General features: G+C 24.1%; 1 protein-coding gene across 13 annotated transcripts in view; it reads left to right on the forward strand.

The window, feature by feature from the left end:
* The window catches only part of ps (RNA-binding protein Nova-1-like protein passilla), a 154649-nt gene extending 135685 nt beyond the window's left edge, over positions 1 to 18964 (forward strand). For 10 of the 13 annotated variants that reach the window (XM_075291324.1, XM_075291369.1, XM_075291376.1 and 7 more), the window contains 5 exons: positions 1179 to 1241; positions 6850 to 6993; positions 7057 to 7697; positions 11536 to 12091; positions 18461 to 18964. In XM_075291324.1, coding sequence (XP_075147439.1) covers positions 1179 to 1241; positions 6850 to 6993; positions 7057 to 7697; positions 11536 to 12091; positions 18461 to 18681 — 1625 coding nt within the window. In that variant the 3' untranslated portion in view covers positions 18682 to 18964. The remainder of the gene's footprint in view (positions 1 to 1178; positions 1242 to 6849; positions 6994 to 7056; positions 7698 to 11535; positions 12092 to 18460) is intronic. The other 3 variants (XM_075291367.1, XM_075291381.1, XM_075291387.1) reach the window with 1 other exon arrangement.
* The last annotated feature ends 1372 nt before the right edge of the window (positions 18965 to 20336 follow it).

Here is a 20336-nt window from a genome sequence, read left to right on the forward strand (position 1 = left end):
TTTTTATTTTTAATAAAACTTTAAATTAATTGATCATAGTATGAAGTAAGAAGCATTTATTTATCAAAAACAAGATTTATTGAAAACAAAAACAAGATTTATTGATATTGATGCATTGATATTTCCTTACAAATTTTGAAATTTAAAATATTGATTTTTTTCTATATATTTCTCATCTATATGGTCCAATAATATGTGAATATAAATTGACGTTAAAATAAAATACAAAATCATTAAGTTTCCTATTATAAAATGTGTTACAATTTAGCAATATCATATTTGTGTTCATTGATTTTCTTCTACATTTTTTTTCTTCCAATAATTGTTTGTCTATTCCTGAAAGCCAGATTGAGATTATTTGAAAATTTCCCTTGCAATAAATCTAGCAAAATAGATTTCTTCGAATAAAAGTTACATTAACATATTACATCTTATCATTCCCATTGTATACAAGAAATATGTGAAGATAACAAGAGATATTTGCGCTTTCGTTTATCAAATTGTAAAATCTCATTTATTATTTAGGCATTCATTTCTGTCTTCATAAAAAATAAATCCATAAAAAATAACATCCACACCTTAAGTTTGCTAAACGGGAAAAAAATTAAGGAACACCTGTTTTCAACTATAAAGGGTCCCATGTGATATCATGCCATGTTTTAGCCATACATACATACATACATACTTATGTTTGTATTGTATATATTTTTTATGATTTACTAAGGTGTTACTGGGCAAACTTCAAAATAATGTCAGTTATCATAAATTTCTACCTTATTTGTCATTATTCAATTTTGCTGTTCAAATTTTTATGATAAATAGCTTGTAAGTTATATAGAATTTTATATAATAGATTTTTATATAAAAAAAAAAATTAAACAATTTTTTAAACAATAACTAATTTATGCATTTCTTTTTTCTCTTTCTCTTCCCCCACCCTATCTCCTCCAATACTCCAATAAACCTAACAACTCAATTTCTATCTCCACACTTGAACATACATGCACTCACACATCAAACGTGGCATTTTTTGTATTATAAAATATGATAATATTAAAAAAAAAAAATCAAAAAAAAAAACAATATCTTGTGCTATGTCCAATGATGATGATGCTGCTGCTGTTGTTGTGGGTCGCCGTTATCGTCTCCCTCCTGTCTGTTTTTTGTTCTATTTTTAGGTGAGTCTGTTTGTTCTGGATTAGAGGTTGAAATTGAAAATAATAACAATCATTATCATTATGGTAAGCTTTTTCATTGTTTCATTAAATGTCATTATAAATCATAAAACTTTTATATGTTATATATTTACGAAAAAAAATCTATCAAAAAAAAATCATAAAGCCAAAATTATTTAATCCATTTTATTAAATTTTTTGAAAAAGTTAAAATGTCTTATTGGCAATATATAATACTTTAGTAAGATTTGTTGCTCTATATATTTTAAAAATGTTTTTAGTCATTTTGGCTTATGAATCACTCATATTTCAATACATACATATATGTTTTTTTTCTTTCGTTTTACCATATAGTTTTTCCCCCTTTATGTTTTTCATTTTGTTTTGTGTCAACATTAATTATCATATATATAATTTTTTTAAGAATTATATCGGCAATATTTTTGTTAGATAAATAATAATGAAATATTTTAATTAGATAGAAATAGAAATGTTTAATTACTAGGTTCGGTATATAAATACAATATACATATATCATAATTAAATTGCCATAGATAATCAATACTAAAAAATATATGTTAAAAGAAGTCCCTAGCCTTTGCAAAGGAATCCCGATTTTTCTCATTGCCTTATTGGCAAACTACAAAAGATTTGTACACTTTTGTAATTTTTATTCTTTGTTCAATTCAAAAAATGGCAGTAACTCGAAGTTTCAATCTGCATAATCAACAATACAAAATTAAAACCATAAATCTGCTTTCCTAAAAATTCGATTTTTGCTGCACTGGCCTACAGTAAAAATAATTGGCATTTCTTGCTCTATTCCAAAATAGTAGTTTTCCTTCAATATAAATAATTCGTCCGACAAGAACTTAGCCTAGGAACAATACCTTATCCCAACGTGATAACAACCATAATATTAATCTAAGGAATATACTCCACGATAGTAAATTAAGAGTAAACCCAAAGAAAAAATAATTCCTTAAGTAAGAAATTCCTCTTTGTTATAAAATATTTTTATTTAAGATGTTTTGAAAACATCGACTTTAATTTTTTTTGACTTAGTGACTTTTGTCTTTTTGGTGATGAAAGCATCATAAGAGCCACATCACAATCCCCTTACAACCACGGTTGCCACTCGTGCCAAAAATAATTTCACAAAATTTTAAGACAATTTCAACAAAAATCTACCAAACTTAAAAACTCTTATTTTGAAGGAAATTTTTAATTTCTATAAGAAATTTTGTCAAAATTTCATTTCTATGAGAAAGTTTGTAAAATTTTTTACTTCTATAATTTATTTTTTCAAAATTTTATTTCTATAGAAAATTTTGCCAAAAATGCGTTTCTATAGAAAATTTTGCCAAAAATGCATTTCTATAGAAAATTTTATCAAAATTTTATTTCTATAGAAAATTTTGTGTAAATTTTATTTCTATAGAAAATTTTGTGTAAATTTTATTTCTATAGAAAATCTTGTCAAAATTTTATTTCTATAGAAAATTTTGTAAACATTTTATTTCTATAAGAAATTTTGTAAAAATGTTATTCCTATAGTTTTATTTCTATAGGAAACTTTAACAAATTTTCTCAAAATTTTATTTCTATAGAAAATTTGGTCAACATTTTTTTTCTATACAAAATTTGGTCAACATTTTACTTCTATAGAAAATTTTTGCAAAATTTTATTTCTATAGAAAATTTTGCCAAAATTTTATTTCTTTAGAAAATTTTGTCAAAATTTTATTTCTACAGAAAATTTTGCTAAAATTTTATTTCTACAGAAAATCTTGTCAAAATTTTATTTCTATAGAAAAGTTTGCCAAAATATAATTTTGTTACAATTTTATTTCTACAGAAAATCTTGTCAAAATTTCATTTCTACAGAAAATTTTGTCAAAATTTTATTTCATTAGAAAATTTTGTCAAAAGTGTATTTCTATAGAAAAGTTTGTCTAAATTTTATATCTACAGAAAATCTTGTCAAAATTTTATTTCTATAGAAAATTTTGCTCAAATTTTATTTATTTAGAAAATTTGGTCAAAAATGTATTTCTTTCGAAAATTTGTCAAAATTTTATTTCTATAGAAAACTTTGTCAAAATTTTATTTCTACAGAAAATTTTATCAAAATTGTATTTCTATAGAAAATTTGACGTAATTTTATTTCTATTGAAAATTTTGTGTAAATTTTATTTCTGTAGAAAATTTTGTAAAAATTTTATTTCCACAGAAAATTTTGTCAAAATTTTATTTCTATAGAAAATGTTGGCAAAATTTTATTTCTTTAGGAAATTTTATTAAATTTTGTCAATTTTTTTTTCTATAGAAATTTTTGTCAACATTTTATTTCTATAGAAAATTTGGTCAAAATTTTATTTCTATAAAAAATTTTGCCAAAATTTTATTTCTTTGGATATTTTGTCAAAATTTTATTTCTACAGAAAATTTTGTTAAAATTTTATTTCTGCAGGAAATTTTGTCAAAATTTTATTTCTTTAGAAAATTTTGTCAAAATTTTATTCCTGTAGAAAATTTTGTCAAAATTTTATTTCTATAGAAAATTTTATCAAGGTTTTATTTCTATATAAAATTTATTTAAAATTTTATTTCTATATAAAATTTTGTTAAAATTGAATTTATTCTGATAATTGGTTGATAATTTGGCTGCAAGTAGAGGATGCTGATGAGGAACGTGTAATTCCGAAACGTGCGTCCATCCAACCATCTTGCAGTCTATAGTGCTTTGCCCAAGTAAATATGACAAACATTCTTTTCCTCTGTTGGTTAAGCTACTCTTGTAGTTTAGTCAACACAATGGTTTTAAAGCTGAGATCAAAACAACAAATATGATTGAAGTACAAACCCACAATAAAAAACAAAATTTTATTTCTTTAGAAAAAATTGTCAAAGTTTTATTTCTATAGAAAATTTTCTCAAAATTTTGTTTCTATAGAAAATTTGGTCAAAGATTTATTTCTATAGAAAATTTGGTCAAAATTTTATTTCTATTGAAATTTTATCAAAATTTTATTTCTATAGAAAATTTTGCCAAAATTTTATTTCTTTAGAAAATTTCGTCAAAATTTTATTTCTACAGAAAATTTTGCCAAAATTTTATTTATTTAGAAAATGTTGTCAACACGTTATTTCTATAGGAAATTTTTCAAAAATGTTATTTCTATAGGCAATTTTGTAAACGTTTTATTTCTATCGGAAATTTTATCAAATTTTGTCAAAGTTTTATTTCTATAGAAAATTTGGTCAAAATTTTATTTCTATAGAAAATTTGGTAAAAATTTTATTTCTATAGAAAATTTGGTAAAAATTTTATTTCTATAGAAGATTTTATCAAAATTTTAGTTCTATAGAAAATTTTGTCATAATTTTATTTCTATAGAAAATTTTGTGTAAATTTTATTTCTTTAGAAAATTTGGTCAAAATGTTATTTCCACAGGAAATTTTGTCAAAATTTTATTTCCATAGAAATTTTGGCAAAATGTTATTTCTATACAAAAGTTTGTCAAAATTTTACTACTATAGAAAATTTGGTCAAAATGTTATTTCTATACAAAATTTGGTCAAAATTTTATTTTTATAAACGATTTTGTTAAAATTGTATTTCTATAATTTTTGTTAAATTTTTATTTCTACAGAAAATCTTGTCAAAATTTTATTTCTATAGAAAATTTTTCCAAAATTTTATTTTGTTACAATGTTATTTCTGCAGAAAATCTTGTCAAAATTTTATTTCTACAGAAAATTTTGCTAAAATTTTACTTCTACAGAAAATTTTGTTAAAATTTACTTCTACAGAAAATCTTGTCAAAATTTTATTTCGATAGAAAATTTTGCCAAAATTTTATTTCAATAGAAAATTTTGCCAACATTTTATTTCTATAGAAATTTTTGCCAAAATTTTATTCCTTTAGAAAGTGTTGTCAAAATTTTAATTCTATAGAAAATGTTGAAATTTTATTTCTATAGAAAAATTTGCCAAAATTTTATTTCTATAGAAATTTTTGCCAAAATTTTATTCCTTTAGAAAATTTTGTCAAAATTTTTATAGAAAATTTTGTCAAAATTTTAATTCTATAGAAAATGTTGACATTTTTTTTCTATAGAAAATTTTGCCAAAATTTTATTTCTATAGAAAATTTTGCCAAAATTGTATTTCTTTAGAAAATTTTGTCAAAATTTTATTTCTAAATTTTTGTCAAAATTTATTTCTATAGCAAATTTTATCAACATATTATTTCTATAAAAAGGAGAGGAATATTTTACAAAATCTACCAAACAATAAATGGTAGATTTCATTTTTGTTAGAATTCTACCAACAGTGGCAACCGTGCTTACAACCCAAATTAATGCTCTGATCCTGTAAATCGTACGAAAAACCATTGGAAAGAAAAACAATTATACAAATTTAAAGCAATTTGGCATTTCCTGTTGTTGAACATTCGTTTCGAAATAGAAGACCCAAAATCAAGTATCTTTCGATTGAAATATGACAGCAAGCTTTTGTATGAAATAGGAGAATTCATAGTAGAGCTCGATCGAAGAATCGGCTTCGGCCAAAAATCGTTAATTGGCCACGAGTCGACCTTTGGTAGCAAGAGATTGATTGATTGAGACAATCAGAAAACACACAATACAAATAAAACGTAAAAAAAATTATAAAAAATCCTTGTTTGTCATTATAATTTCAAACTACTGAATTTTGAATACTAAAAATCTGTTAACCTTAAATAATATTATAAGACATGGATTGAATTACTGTTTATTGTTTTTTTTTTTAATGTCTTTGTTTCATAAAATTTTCTAATATTAATTACAAATTTAAGGATTATTATTGTTTTTGTTTTGTCGAACATCGGCTTCGGCCAAAAAAAGACCCTCTTCGGTCGAGCTCTAGTTATATTCTAACCAACATTAACAGTCGATTAGTCGTTTTGGCTGGATTTTCAAAAAATAAAAGACGTTTTTAAGATTGCAAAAAATAGATTTTGGATTCCTTGGAATTAAACGTTCTTGTATATACATATGTTATAGAAGTATTTTCTACCGTCTTCAGGGTTCATAAGCATTAACCGATTATATACACACAGAAGATGTTGGCCAAAAAATCACAAATCTCATAGGTTTTTCTGACTAGATTCTATGTTTGAACAATTTTGAAACATAAATGTCACCAGCATTACCGAGAGGCGATAATTCACTGCTGCTGATTCTCATTCTTAAATTAAGAAAATAATTAAGAAAATAACCATTGCAAAAATCATCGTTTATTGTATAAAAAAATCCTTATTTCCTCAGTAGTATTCGAAATCGTTTCCTCATAACAGCACTTCATGTGAGCATTTCATTTTGGCAAAAGAAAAACTCAGTCATTCATATGCGTCAATATCGACCTGGCTTGTCTCAATACTCGCTGTCACCACTACAAATCATATTCATCTTCATGGCGAGACCAAAATGAGAAAAAAAATTGAAATCTCTTTCGACTAATCTACAAAAAGAGGAAATGTTATTATTTTTAATTTTGATCCAAATAGAATTATTCCATTGAAATTAAAACAAAACAAAAAAGAAAAAACATCACACACATTAAGCCTACTACTAACCCACAATGATACATCTCTATATATTGCTTGATTTTCATCCGAATTTTAGGTGACTCAACCTATCACATGAAGATTTTAGTACCCGCCGTGGCCTCAGGGGCCATTATCGGCAAAGGTGGTGAGACTATAGCGTCTTTACAAAAAGACACAGGTGCTAGGGTAAAAATGTCCAAATCTCACGATTTCTATCCAGGTATGGGAAAAAATCCTTTAAATTTTCTAGAAATTATATTTAAATTTTCCCTTTCTCGCTTAGGTACAACCGAACGTGTTTGCCTTATCACTGGTACCGTTGATGGCATTATGGCCGTACTCGATTTTGTCATGGATAAGATACGTGAGAAACCCGATCTGACCTCGAAAATTTTGGACACAGAAAACAAACAAAGCCAGGAGCGTGATAAGCAAGTGAAAATTTTGGTGCCCAATTCCACAGCCGGCATGATCATTGGCAAGGGTGGTGCTTACATTAAACAAGTGAAAGAGGAGAGCGGTTCGTATGTGCAAATATCACAGAAACCCAAGGATATATCGCTACAGGAACGTTGTATTACCATAATTGGTGATAAGGAAAATAATAAGAATGCCTGCAAAATGATTCTCTCGAAAATTGTTGAAGATCCACAATCGGGTACGTGCTTAAATGTATCGTATGCTGATATTAATGGACCGGTGGCCAATTTCAATCCAACCGGTTCGCCATATGCAACAAATCAGAATGCCATTAATTCGAGCACAGCCTCGTTAAATTCCACATTGGGCACAACCATCGGTGGTGCTGGCTCCGCTGCTGGTCTCCTAGTCAATGGTACTGGTATTAATTTGTCATTAAATCTGAGTTCACCAAATCCGGCACCAAATCTAGCTTTAGCCACACAATTGTTGGAACACATTAAGGTAAGTGGTATAAGGAATGCAAAAAAATATATTATGAAAAGAATCATTTGTTTTATGAATAAGTTCATAAAATATTGTAATGTAGAGTTCAAGCAAAAACAAATAAATATTTATTTAAAACGTACTGCCATGTATTGCAAGCAATTTCAGGTTGGTAAAATTTTTAAACCTTCCGACTGGTTTATTCCAATGACAGTACATTTTATTGTTTACGAGCTTACAAAAGCATTTGCATTCAGAAAGAAAGTTATTCGTGTTGATTTTGTTGTATATGTCACTGGAACCCATTAAATGGATATCGTTAGAGCCCTCCATATTTAAATGGAAATAAATCGTTTCGTTTTCGTATCATTGCTCGTTAACGTGTTACAGCAAATGCTCTAAAAATTTAAGGCTAGATTTGATCGAATTCCACATCGCAGTGGTAGAAAACTTGCTCGTGAGCTGAACATGTCGCGCGAGTGAATGCAACAGATATTGAAAAATGAGCTTGAATTGAAACCATTGAAGCTCCAAAAAGTCCAAGAGCTCACCGATACATAAAAGACTAGAAAGAGCCAAGGATTTGCTTCGCTTCATTTCTACTGCACAATGGCCACAAAAATCTACGGATCTCAAACACGGTTGCCACAATTGGTAGAATTCTACCAAAAATGGTAGATTTTTTACTGTTTGGTACATTGGTGAAATTCTCGATGTTTTGGTAGATTTTCCAAAATATTCCTCTCCAAATTTTGACAAAATATTCCTCTAAAATTTTGACAAAATTTTCTGTAGAAATAAAATTTTGACAAAATGTTCTATAGAAATAAAATTTTAACAAAATTTTCTTTAGAAATAAAATTTTAACAAAATTTTCTTTAGAAATAAAATTTTAACAAAATTTTCTATAAAAATAAGAATTTGAGAAAATTTTCTATAGAAATAAAATTTTGAGAAAATTTTCTATAGAAATAAAATTTTGAGAAAATTTTCCATAGAAATAAAATTTTAACAAAATTTTCTTTAGAAATAAAATTTTGACAAAATTATCAATAGAAATAGAATTTTAACAAAATTTTCTATAGAAATAAAATTTTGACAAAATTTTCATTAGAAATAGAATTTTGACAAAACTTTCTATAAAAATATAATTTTGATAAAATTTTCTATAGAAATATAATTTTGACAAAATTTTCTATAGAAATAAAATTTTGACAAAATTTTCTATAGAAATAAAATTTTGATAAAATTTTCTATAGAAATAAAGTTTTGACAAAATTTTCTAAAGAAATAAAATTTTAACAAAATTTTCTTTAGAAATAAAATTTTCGCAAAAATTTTCTATAGAAATAAAAATTTGACAAAATTATCTATAGAACTAAAATTTTAACAAAATTTTCTTTAGAAATAAAATGTTGACAAAATTTTCTTTAGAAATAAAATGTTGACAAAATTTTCATTAGAAATAGAATTTTGACAAAATTTTCTATAAAAATATAATTTTGCCAAACATACATTTTTAACAAAATTTACAATAGAAATACAATTTTTACAAAATTTTCTATAGAAATAAAATTTTGACAAAATTTTCTATAGAAATAGAATTTTGACAAAATTTCTATAGAAATACAGTTTTGACAAAATTTTCTAGAGAAATAAAATTTTGATAAAATTTTCTATAGAAATACAATTTTGACAAAATGTTCCATAAAAATATAATTTTGATAAAATTTTCTATAGAAATATAATTTTGACAAAATTTTCTATAGAAATAAAATTTTGACAAAATTTTCTATAGAAATAAAATTTTGATAAAATTTTCTATAGAAATAAAATTGTGACTAAATTTACTTAGAAATAAAATGTTGACAAAATTTTCATTAGAAATATAATTTTGACAAAATTTTCTATAAAAATATAATTTTGACAAAATTTTCTATAGAAATAAAATTTTGACAACATTTTATATAGAACTAAAATTTTCACAAAATTTTCTATACAAATAGAATTTTGACAAAATTTTCATTAGAACTAGAATTTTGACAAAATTTTCTTAAAAATATAATTTTGACAAAATTTTCTATAGAACTAAAATTTTGATAAAATTTTCTATAGACATAGAATTTTGACAAAATTTTCTATACAAATAGAATTTTGACAAAATATTATATAAAAATAAAATTTTGACAAAATTTTCTATAGAAATAAAATTTTCACAAAATTTCCTATAGAAATAAAATTTTGAAAAAATTTTCTATAGAAATAATATTTTGACAAAATTTTCTATAGAAATAAAATTTTGACAAAATTTTCTATAGAAATAAAATTTTAACAAAATTTTCTTTAGAAATAAAATTTTGGCAAAATTTTCTTTAGAAATAAAATTTTGGCAAAATTTTCTATATAAATAAAATGTTGACAAAATATTATATAAAAATAAAATGTTGACAAAATATTATATAAAAATAAAATTTTGAGAAAATTTTCTATACAAATAGAATTTTGACAAAATTTTCTATAGAAATACAATTTTGACAAAATTTTCTATACAAATAAAAATTTTGACAAAATTTTCTATAGAAATAAAATTTTGACAAAATTTTCTATAGAAATAAAATTTTGACAAAATTTTCTGTAGAAATAAAATTTTGACAAAATTTTCTATAGAAATAAAATTTTGACAAAATTTTCTATACAAATAGAATTTTGACAAAATTTTCATTAGAAATAGAATTTTGACAAAATTTTCTATAGAAATACAATTTTGACAAAATTTTCTATACAAATAAAAATTTTGACAAAATTTTCTATAGAAATAACATTTTGACAAAATTTTCTATAGAAATAAAATTTTGACAAAATTTTCTAAAGAAATAATTTTTTGACACAATTTTCTATAGAAACAAAAATTTTGACAACATTTTCTAAGAAATAAAATTTTGGCAACATTTTCTACAGAAATAAAATTTCGACAAAATTTTCTATAGAAATACAATTTTGAGAAAATTTGCTATAGAACTAAAATTGTGACAAAATTTTCTATAAAAAGATAATTTTGACAAAATTTTCTATGGAAATAAAATTTTAACAAAATTTTCTATAGATCTAAAATTTTGATAACATTTTCTATAGACATAGAATTTTAACAAAATTTTCTATACAAATACAATTTTGACAAAATATTATGTAAAATAAAATTTTGACAAAATTTTCTATAGAAATAAAATTTTAACAAAATATTCATCAGAAATAGAATTTTGACAAAATTTTCTATAAAAATATAATTTTGACAAAATTTTCTATAGAAAAAAAATTTTGACAAAATTTTCTATAGAAATAAAATTTTGACAAATTTTTCTATACAAATTAAATTTTGACAAAATTTTCTATAGAAATAAAAAATTTTACATTTTCTATAGAAATAAAATTTTGACAAAATTTTCGATAGAAATAAAATTTTGACAAAATTTTCGATAGAAATAAAATTTTGACAAAATTTTCTATAGAAATAAAATTTTAACAAAATTGTCTTTAGAAATAAAATTTTGACAACATTTTCATTAGAAATAGAATTTTGACAAAATTTTCTATAAAAATATAGTTTTGACATTTTCTCTAAAAATAAAATTTTGACAAAATTTTATATAGAAATAAAAATTTTGACAAATTTTTCTATACAAATTAAATTTTGGCAAAATTTTTCTATAGAAATAAAATCGTAACGGAATTCTTAGACAATTTTGCAAAGATTGAATTTTGAAGATTTACTTGGCCGATGTTATCCATTACAAAAAAAAATAAAACAAATTTCTTATTTCAACTTTCATATAATGAAACTGTTTATTTCCTATTTCAGGTCGCTTTACGCAGCTCCGGTTATACTGAAACTGCAACCACAGAAGTTTGTGCTGCCTTGGGCGTTTTAGCCAAATACGGTGTACTCGGCATGGGTGTCGGCCTACAACATACCAATGGTGCCCACACAACACTCGGTAGCTATTTGGGTGTCTCCGCCTTGGATCAACAGACAGCTGCTGCGGCCACAGCAGCAACGGCTGGTAATGTATTCGGTGCCGTGGGTCAAGTCAATTTGGAGCAATATAGTGCAGCCGTTGCTGCAGCTGCTGCCTCAAGACCCACACAACAACAATTGGATGCAGCTGCTGCTCAATTTGATCCATTCCGTCATTTAAGTACGAATGCCGGTCAGGCAGCAACACCGGTATCATTGAATAATAATAGTTTTGGTTTAACCGCCGCTACTGGTACCGTGACCACAGCGCCCACATTGGGTGCAGCCACTGGAGCCCATACATTGGGTGGTATGAGCAAGAGTCCCACACCGGGAGATTTGAGTGCCAAGGATTCGAAGAATGTTGAGATACCTGAAGTGATTGTAGGCGCTATTTTAGGTGGGCCACGTTTTTATTATCCCTATTAGAAAAACAAAAAACAAAAACCAAAACCAAGCAAAAACTACAACAACAACAACAACAAAAGCACAAAACATAATTTTATAAAACAAAAACAACAAACGCTTATTTTTTTGGTTTTTTGTTAAAGTAAACATTCCCGGCTTAATGCAATGAGTAAACAAAAACAAAAAAAAAAAAAACAAAACACCCTTTATAATATTATTTTTGATATAATATATATATACAGAAACTATAACGTTTTGCAAAAATTAAAAAATAATTAATAATAGAAAAAAAATCTATTTTTAGATATATATTGGGTGCCTTGTTTTTTTAGAATTTTTAACTTACCATAATTTACTTATATTTTTTTGTTTCTTATTGTGTTTTTTTCTATTAATAGTCATATATATTTATATATATATGAAAATAATGACCATAAATCGATTTTTTTAATATTGTTTATTAACTGAGTGATTAACATATCCCTATAGATGTTTATATTTTTAAGATTTGTCTTTAGAAATGTACACATTCCTTTATAATATATATCAATGTTTTCTTTTTTAATACATTTCCATATAAGTGCCTTCGTCTATTGATTCCAAACCATACTTCCCAAAAACATTCCTATTCCTAATATGTTTGGTTTTTTCTTTAATATTAATGTTAAAAAAAATACTTTTGTATAGTAGCCATTATATACCATACATATTTTTGCACAATTAAATGTATATACATACTTATATAGGGTATAATTGTATAGGGTGTAATTCGATATCCATTCAAATACCTATTCATGTGTAATAATTTGTTTTTAAACATTTTTTGTTCGTTTTTTTGTTATTATTAATTATTATTATTATGTTTACATGAAATTCAAAGAGAGAACAAAAAAAATCTATTGATTTTTTTTAATACAATGCCAGTTAAAATATCATATATGTATATCGCCCTAGCTCTTGTCTACGATCCTTTAAAACTATTTTTCGTCCCTATATTTGTAATTGACTTAGAAGTTCTATCCCTTGGAGAAATGGAATATTATGAAGACAAACCTAATGAAAATACAAAAAAAAAAAAATAATTATTTAATAAAAAAAGTTTTCTATGTTTTGTCCGGGCTTAAGATCTATATGTTTTTTATTTATTTTATTTGGTAATTGTTGAATTGCTTCTTCAGGAAATATTGATCTATAATATTCCTGAAGAAGAAATTTAAGCAAATAGTGGAAAAAAATAAAAAAAAAAAAACATAGATGCCAAGCTCAAATAAAAACATAATTTTAATGTAACGAAAACTATTTCTGATTGCGACAATCGTGTTTTTTTGTGGAAATGTTGTATACGTTTTGAATCCATCATATTCCATCATTGCGTGTAATTATTAGTCAGTGTTAGTTTTCCTTCATCTAGGGAAGTCTTATTTTCAATTTGTTTAGAAAAGTTTTTCATTATTATTTTTTGTTTATCTCAAAGTCAGCAAAAAACAAAAACTCCATAAAAAATCATCCCTATTTAAATGGCTTTAAATGCATTTCCTTTTAAAATTTCATTTGTTTTTCTATTGTAAATCTAGTCAAAGTCTTGCCGCCGTCTTTAATTCATCTTCTTTCACATTTTTGCCTATAACGATTTCGGTTTCTCTTAATCCGCAACAAACATAATAATCATTATCAATTAAAATCTCCCAAATAAATTTTCGAATAGAATGTATTTGTCATAGCTACAGTTGTGTTTAGGCAAAAAATACAATACACCACTTAAATTCTTCAATTAAGACCCTGCGTGGCCTTATATGGATTTCTGGCTTATAAATCAACAAAATTGTTAGTTAATAGTAATTGTTAATAGCAATTACCCCAATCAATTAAAAAATCAGAACCCGAGCAAAAAACTTGGAAGATTAGATTTGATATAATTTGATCCCAAAAATCTCAAATCTGATCTAATATACGATCTGAAAATATTTTTTGCTATATCTAATACTATCTATATCATTTTAAGATTTAAACAAATCTAATCAAACTATTAAAAATAACTAACTTATATGGAATAAGTTAATTTTTATTAGATATAATAATTTTTCTGATCTGGTCTTATCAAATTAGATCCTCCATTTTTCATACGGGTAGATATAATTCAAAAATTTTTTTTTTCATTTCAAATTAAATAAAAACAAGGTGGCTATGTATTTTCCCATGAATGCTATGACAATTCAAAACATTTCTGTAAACAAAAACCTTGTAGTAAACCCTGTCTTAATTGTTTAGAAAGGCTCTGTGATTTTTTCCACATACATTTTCTGCACAAATACATTCTCCATATTAAACACACCATTGCATACAAAAAAAAAATACTTGTAAAAAATACCAAACAAATGAAAGACCCCACCTTCCATAGCACTTTTATATATAATATTAGCAGCAACATTTTGTTTAATTAGTTTTTTCGTTTTGTCGTTACTTTTCATTGCTTATAAGGTCCAACTTCTAGACAATCACTCACACACATATGTACACTTAGTTAGTATCAGGGAACAAAAGAATAGAAGATTGGTCCCCAAAATTTATTTAAGCCTTACATATTTCTGATTGCTATTATGATATTTCTCTAAAAAAAAAAATAGGAGAACAATATAATCTAGAAGGGCGCAGCTTTTATTTTGCATATTTTGTACACATTTTCCATTTACATTAATATGTTAATATATTTTCATTTTATCATATCACTACTTCCTTCGAAAAACAAAAATCTACATAAACAGCTCACAATAACTTTTCCTAAGTAAATGAAATGATTTGCACACAAGAACGAAACTTAAATCTTATATTAGAAGAATTTCTCTGTATATGATGTACACTTATAGATTTGTGTTATCAATTTGTAATCGTATAAATTTAAAAAATTACTAAATTTTTTTTAAAGATTTTACAATGATAAATTACTAGAAGATAAAAAAAATGATACAGACAAATTCCAATAATTTTATAAAAAGAATTGATATAGAATCGTATCAATTTCAAAAATTACTAATTTTTTTTAAAGATATTACAATGAGAAATTAACTAGTAGATAAAAAAATGATACAGACAAAATCCAATAATTTTATAAAAATAATTGATATACAAAACTTTTTTTTAATGAAACTGCTAATTCCATGAATTTAAATTTCAATAATATGATAAAGCGAATTGATATCTAAAATTTCTGAGTAATCAGAAATTGGGTTTTTGTTGTTTTTACCATTGGCAACAGCGTTGCCACAACGAAATTTTATTTTGGATCAATATTTTTCCATAATTGGACCAAAATTCGTATATTTCTATTGGTTTGTTTATATTTATTTCTATGAACAATTTTCGCAAAAATTTGATTTTAAAGAAAATTTTATCGAAATTTTATTTCTATAGAGAATTTTGTCATAATTTGATTTCTATACAAAATTTTGTCATAATTTGATTTCTATAGAAAATTTTGTCATAATTTTATTTCTATAGAGAATTTTGTCATAATTTGATTTCTATAGAAAATTTTGTCAAAAATTTCGGAAAATTTGATTTCTATAGATTTGTTTTTTTTTCAAAATTTTATTTCTATACATTTTTTTTCAAAATTTTATTTCTATAGCAAATATTTGTCAAAATTTTATTTCTATTATTTTTCATGTTAGCCTGATAACGAAAAAGGCAATTAACGTCCAAATGCATGATATCTTTAATTTTACAATTATTATTCGAGCTTAATGGACAATTTTAGATTAAGGAACTTTTTATTCAATGACTCATTAATAAAAAGTTCCTTAATCTAAAATTGTTCATTAAGCTCAAATAATAATTGAAAAATTAAAGATTTTATTTCTATAGAAAATTTTGTAATTGTATTGTATTTTTATAGAAAATTTTCGCAAAATTTGATTTGTATAGAAAGTGTTCACAAAATTTGATTTCTATAGAAAATATTGTCAAAATTTTATTTCTATAGAAAATTATCTCAACAGTTTATATCTATAGAAAATTTTGTCAAAATTATATTTCTATAGAAAATTTTGTGAAAATTTTATTTCTATAGAGAATTTTGTCATGATTTTTTCTATAGAAAAATTTGCCAACATTTTATTTCTATAGAAAATTTACATAAAAGTTTATTCCTATAGAAAATATTGTCAAAATTTTATTTCAATAGAAAATTTTGTCAAAATTTTACTTCTATACAAAATTTTGTCAAATTTTTATTTCTATTCTGTCAAAATTTTATTTTTATAGAAAATGCTCGGAAAATTTGATTTCTATAGAAAATTTTTTTCAAAATTTTATTTCTATAGAGAATTTTGTCAACATTTTATTAACATTTTTTATTTCTATTCTGTCAAAATTTTGTTAAAATTTTATTTTTATAGAAAATGTTCGGAAAATTTGATTTCTATAGATTTTTTTTTCAAAATTTGATTTCTATAGAATTTTTTTTTTCAAAATTTTATTTCTATAGATTTGCAATTTTTTATTAAAATTTTATTTTTTATAGAAAATTTTCGCAAAGTTTGATTTCTATAGAAAGTGTTCACAAAATTTGATTTCTAAAGAAAATTTTGTCAAAATTTTATTCTTATAGAAAATTTTTTTAAAATTTTATTTCTATAGAAAATTTTGTCAAAATTTTATTTCTATAGAAAATTTTCTCAAAAGTTTATTTCTTTAGAAAATTTTCTCAAAAGTTTATTTCTATAGAAAATTTTGCCAAAAATGTATTTCCAAATTTCCACAATTTGGTTTCTACAGAAAATTATCGCAAAATTGATTTCTATAGAAAGTGTTCACAAAATTTGATTTCTATAGAAAATTTTGTCAAAATTTTATTTCTATAGAATTTTTTTTTTAAATTTTATTTCTATAGAAAATTTTGTCATTATTTTATTTTTATAGAAAATTTTCTCAAAAGTTTTTTTCTATAGAAAATTTTGCCAAAAATGTATTTCCAAATTTCCACAATTTGGTTTCTATAGAAAATTATCGCAAAATTTAATTTCTGTATAAAATTTTTACAAAATATTCTTTCTATACAAAATTTTTTCATAATTTTATGTCTATACTTTAAAAATTTTATATATTTTAAATTAAAATATATTTTTTTGTTAAAATTTTATTTCTATAGAAAATTTTGTCAAGTTTACTGATTTAACGAAAATGGGTCAAAATAAACAAAATTCCAGTTGGTCCAACTATTGGACCATATTTAAAAATTAATAATTTTTTGGACCAATTTTGGTTCGATCGGACCAAAGTGGCAACCCTGATTGGCAATAACATTTTCCTTGTGTGCGCTGTAAGCATTTGAAAAAATTTCTGTAAAACCATGGTGGAAAAAACAACGTCTTTTATCCATAATTTATCTATAAAATTTACATTATGGATACCATATCGCAGTTACATTTCCCATATATGTTATTATATTTCTTTCAGGAGATATGATAACGAAAACCTAAAGATTTTTAATTGATTATATTTAAATGATCACTAATAGCTTTCAACCCATATTTATAAAAGTGTGCAAAATATATATGAGATGCCTTCTCTATTCTTTCTTTATGATTTCATATTAATGGGCAAAAGTTATAAGACATTTCTCTTCTTTTCGTTTTTTCACTATCATTTTTAGTTTTTTTTTTAAGATTTTCGTAGATTTTAGAAACAAACATACATACACAAATAATCATTACAATATAGGTGTTATAGTGTATAATTTTATTGCAATTTCATATGAAAATTTTCAAACTTCCACAATGAGATCCCATTAAGATCCCAGACTAGTGCAATTGGTTAATGAAACTTTAAAGAAACAAAAACCTTAGGATTATTTAGAAGATCATAATAGAGATCCGATTAAAAATCCTTAGATTTTTTGGTTTTATGTAATCATTCAAAAAAAAATATATATACCTCAAAATATTTAGATGATAAGATGATTAATATAATAAACGTTTATATTTTCTTTGATAACATAAGTTTTGTAACATTTCTTTTTAATTGGTTCAATGTTAGTTTATTTTATTTGTTTTGTTATGTAATTTTCTTACTCCCCACTCCCCAGAAAACCTTAAAAGAAATTTATTAACCCTTTTTTTATAGCTATTAATATACTATCATTATACTTATGCATATATATATAATATTATTAAACACATTTACACATATACTTTTTTCCTCTTCACTTTATATTTATATATAGATGTCATATGTCTTTTGTTTTCTACAAAAAAATAATAATACCAAAATTTCTTTTTTTCAAATTCCATATGAAAAACCATAAAATAACGAACATGCAAACGCCACAAAAAAAAATCCCTGCGCCCCAAATACTAATTTGCAGGTCCAAATGGTCGTTGTTTAGTTGAAATCCAACATATTTCGGGTGCTAATGTGCAAATTTCAAAGAAAGGCATTTTCGCACCTGGCACCAGAAATCGTATTGTAACCATAACTGGTCAACCGAGTGCCATTGCTAAAGCTCAATTTCTAATTGAACAGAAAATCAACGAGGAGGAGACAAAAAGAGCGCGACAAATTCCATTAGCCACTGTTGTGAATTAAAAAAAATAATAATTTTTCTAATTAAGAATTCAAACAAATAAATTAAAAAAAAACACCAATTCACCAACACCACAACTACCACCACCACCAACAACCAACCAACCAACCAACCATCATCAACAACCAACCAACCAATAAAGAACTCCTTTTATCCATTAGTAAAAACCAAAACGTCGTTTAAACAGATAATAGCAACTTTATATTAGTCTTCTCTCCGCCATCTGACCCCTGTTTTACCTACCAAACTCCACTAAAATAAACCAAAAAACAAAACGAAAAAAAACCAGCTACACACAATTGTTCACAAACGTTGATCTTGAATGATAGACATTTTATTAATTGTTATTAACGACTAAATAATTCAAGAAAATTTAAATGAATCAGAGAAGTTTTAAAAACTTTTTTTTTTAAGCAGAATCTAAGAAATTTACCCTCTATCCTATCCTCTATTTCCCATAGATCCTAACCAAAGGTAATGAAGAAATCTTTCTTCCTCTTCCCCCAAAATAAGCAACAACAAATTACTTTCATTACATAAAAAAAAAAACTAAATAACCTAAATAACGAAACTTAGAAAATTATATAATTAATAATATTTAAAACCAAACAAAAGAAAAACAAATATTGTATGATAATGCAAAGAAAAACGAAATGTAAAACAAAAAGTGTTAAAAAAAATCTTTTTTTTTTAAGGAAAATAAACAATGCAGAAGATTTAAAAAAAAATACTTTCTTCTTTAGAATACCAAACTAAGAACAACAACAAAAACAATAAAACATCATTATTACATTACAAAAAAAAAAAAAACAAAAAACAAACACTATACATATATTTATATACATATGTATATGTAAAAGAGTATTTATATATATATTTAGAGATAATTTCCAGAGAAATCCGTAACAAAAAGCCCAAATACATACTCTACACCATACACCCCCTAACATTAGTCTATTGAAAATATTTAGCGAAAACATTAAGCATAAAAACTAAAAAAAAACAAACAAACAAACAAAAACTTTAATGAAAATTTTAACTTTCCCCCCTCACTCAATATGAGAAATGAAAATAAAAGAATCAACTAAATAAATTGTTATTAAATGATATGAAAACTCCAAAAAAATAGTTAAATGAAAAGGAAGAAGATGAAGAATAAAAAAAAAATACAAATAATTGAATTTTTTTTAAGTAGCTACAATTTAAAATCGATTTTTAAATGAATACGAAGAACAAAACAAAAATGATTACCTACAATTTAATGTTTGAAAAACAATAATTCTACTATAACAGCAAGAGCATCAACAACAAAAACTAAACTAATAACAAGGCAATTAGATAATTTTTGTTGTTTTTTTTTTTTTTGATTCTTCAAATTGTTTGTTTAATGTTTTCTGTTAATTACTATAAAGTTTAATGTAAACAATCATAATTGGTTAATGTTATATTCGTTAAGTTTTTGATCAAGTTTTTTTTTTGATTTGTGTTCATAGAACGGGTGAATGGATATTTGCTTTAAATGACATTATATCATTCACTAACCACATTATATATATATAGAATAAAGCAATAATTAATAATATAAAACACATTAAAACAAATCGTTCAGTTCACTTATGAAACATCCGCAGTCAGTATATATATTATATAATATGTT

This window comes from Haematobia irritans, chromosome 1 (genome assembly GCF_050003625.1).
Source record: "Haematobia irritans isolate KBUSLIRL chromosome 1, ASM5000362v1, whole genome shotgun sequence".
Lineage (NCBI taxonomy): Eukaryota > Metazoa > Arthropoda > Insecta > Diptera > Muscidae > Haematobia > Haematobia irritans.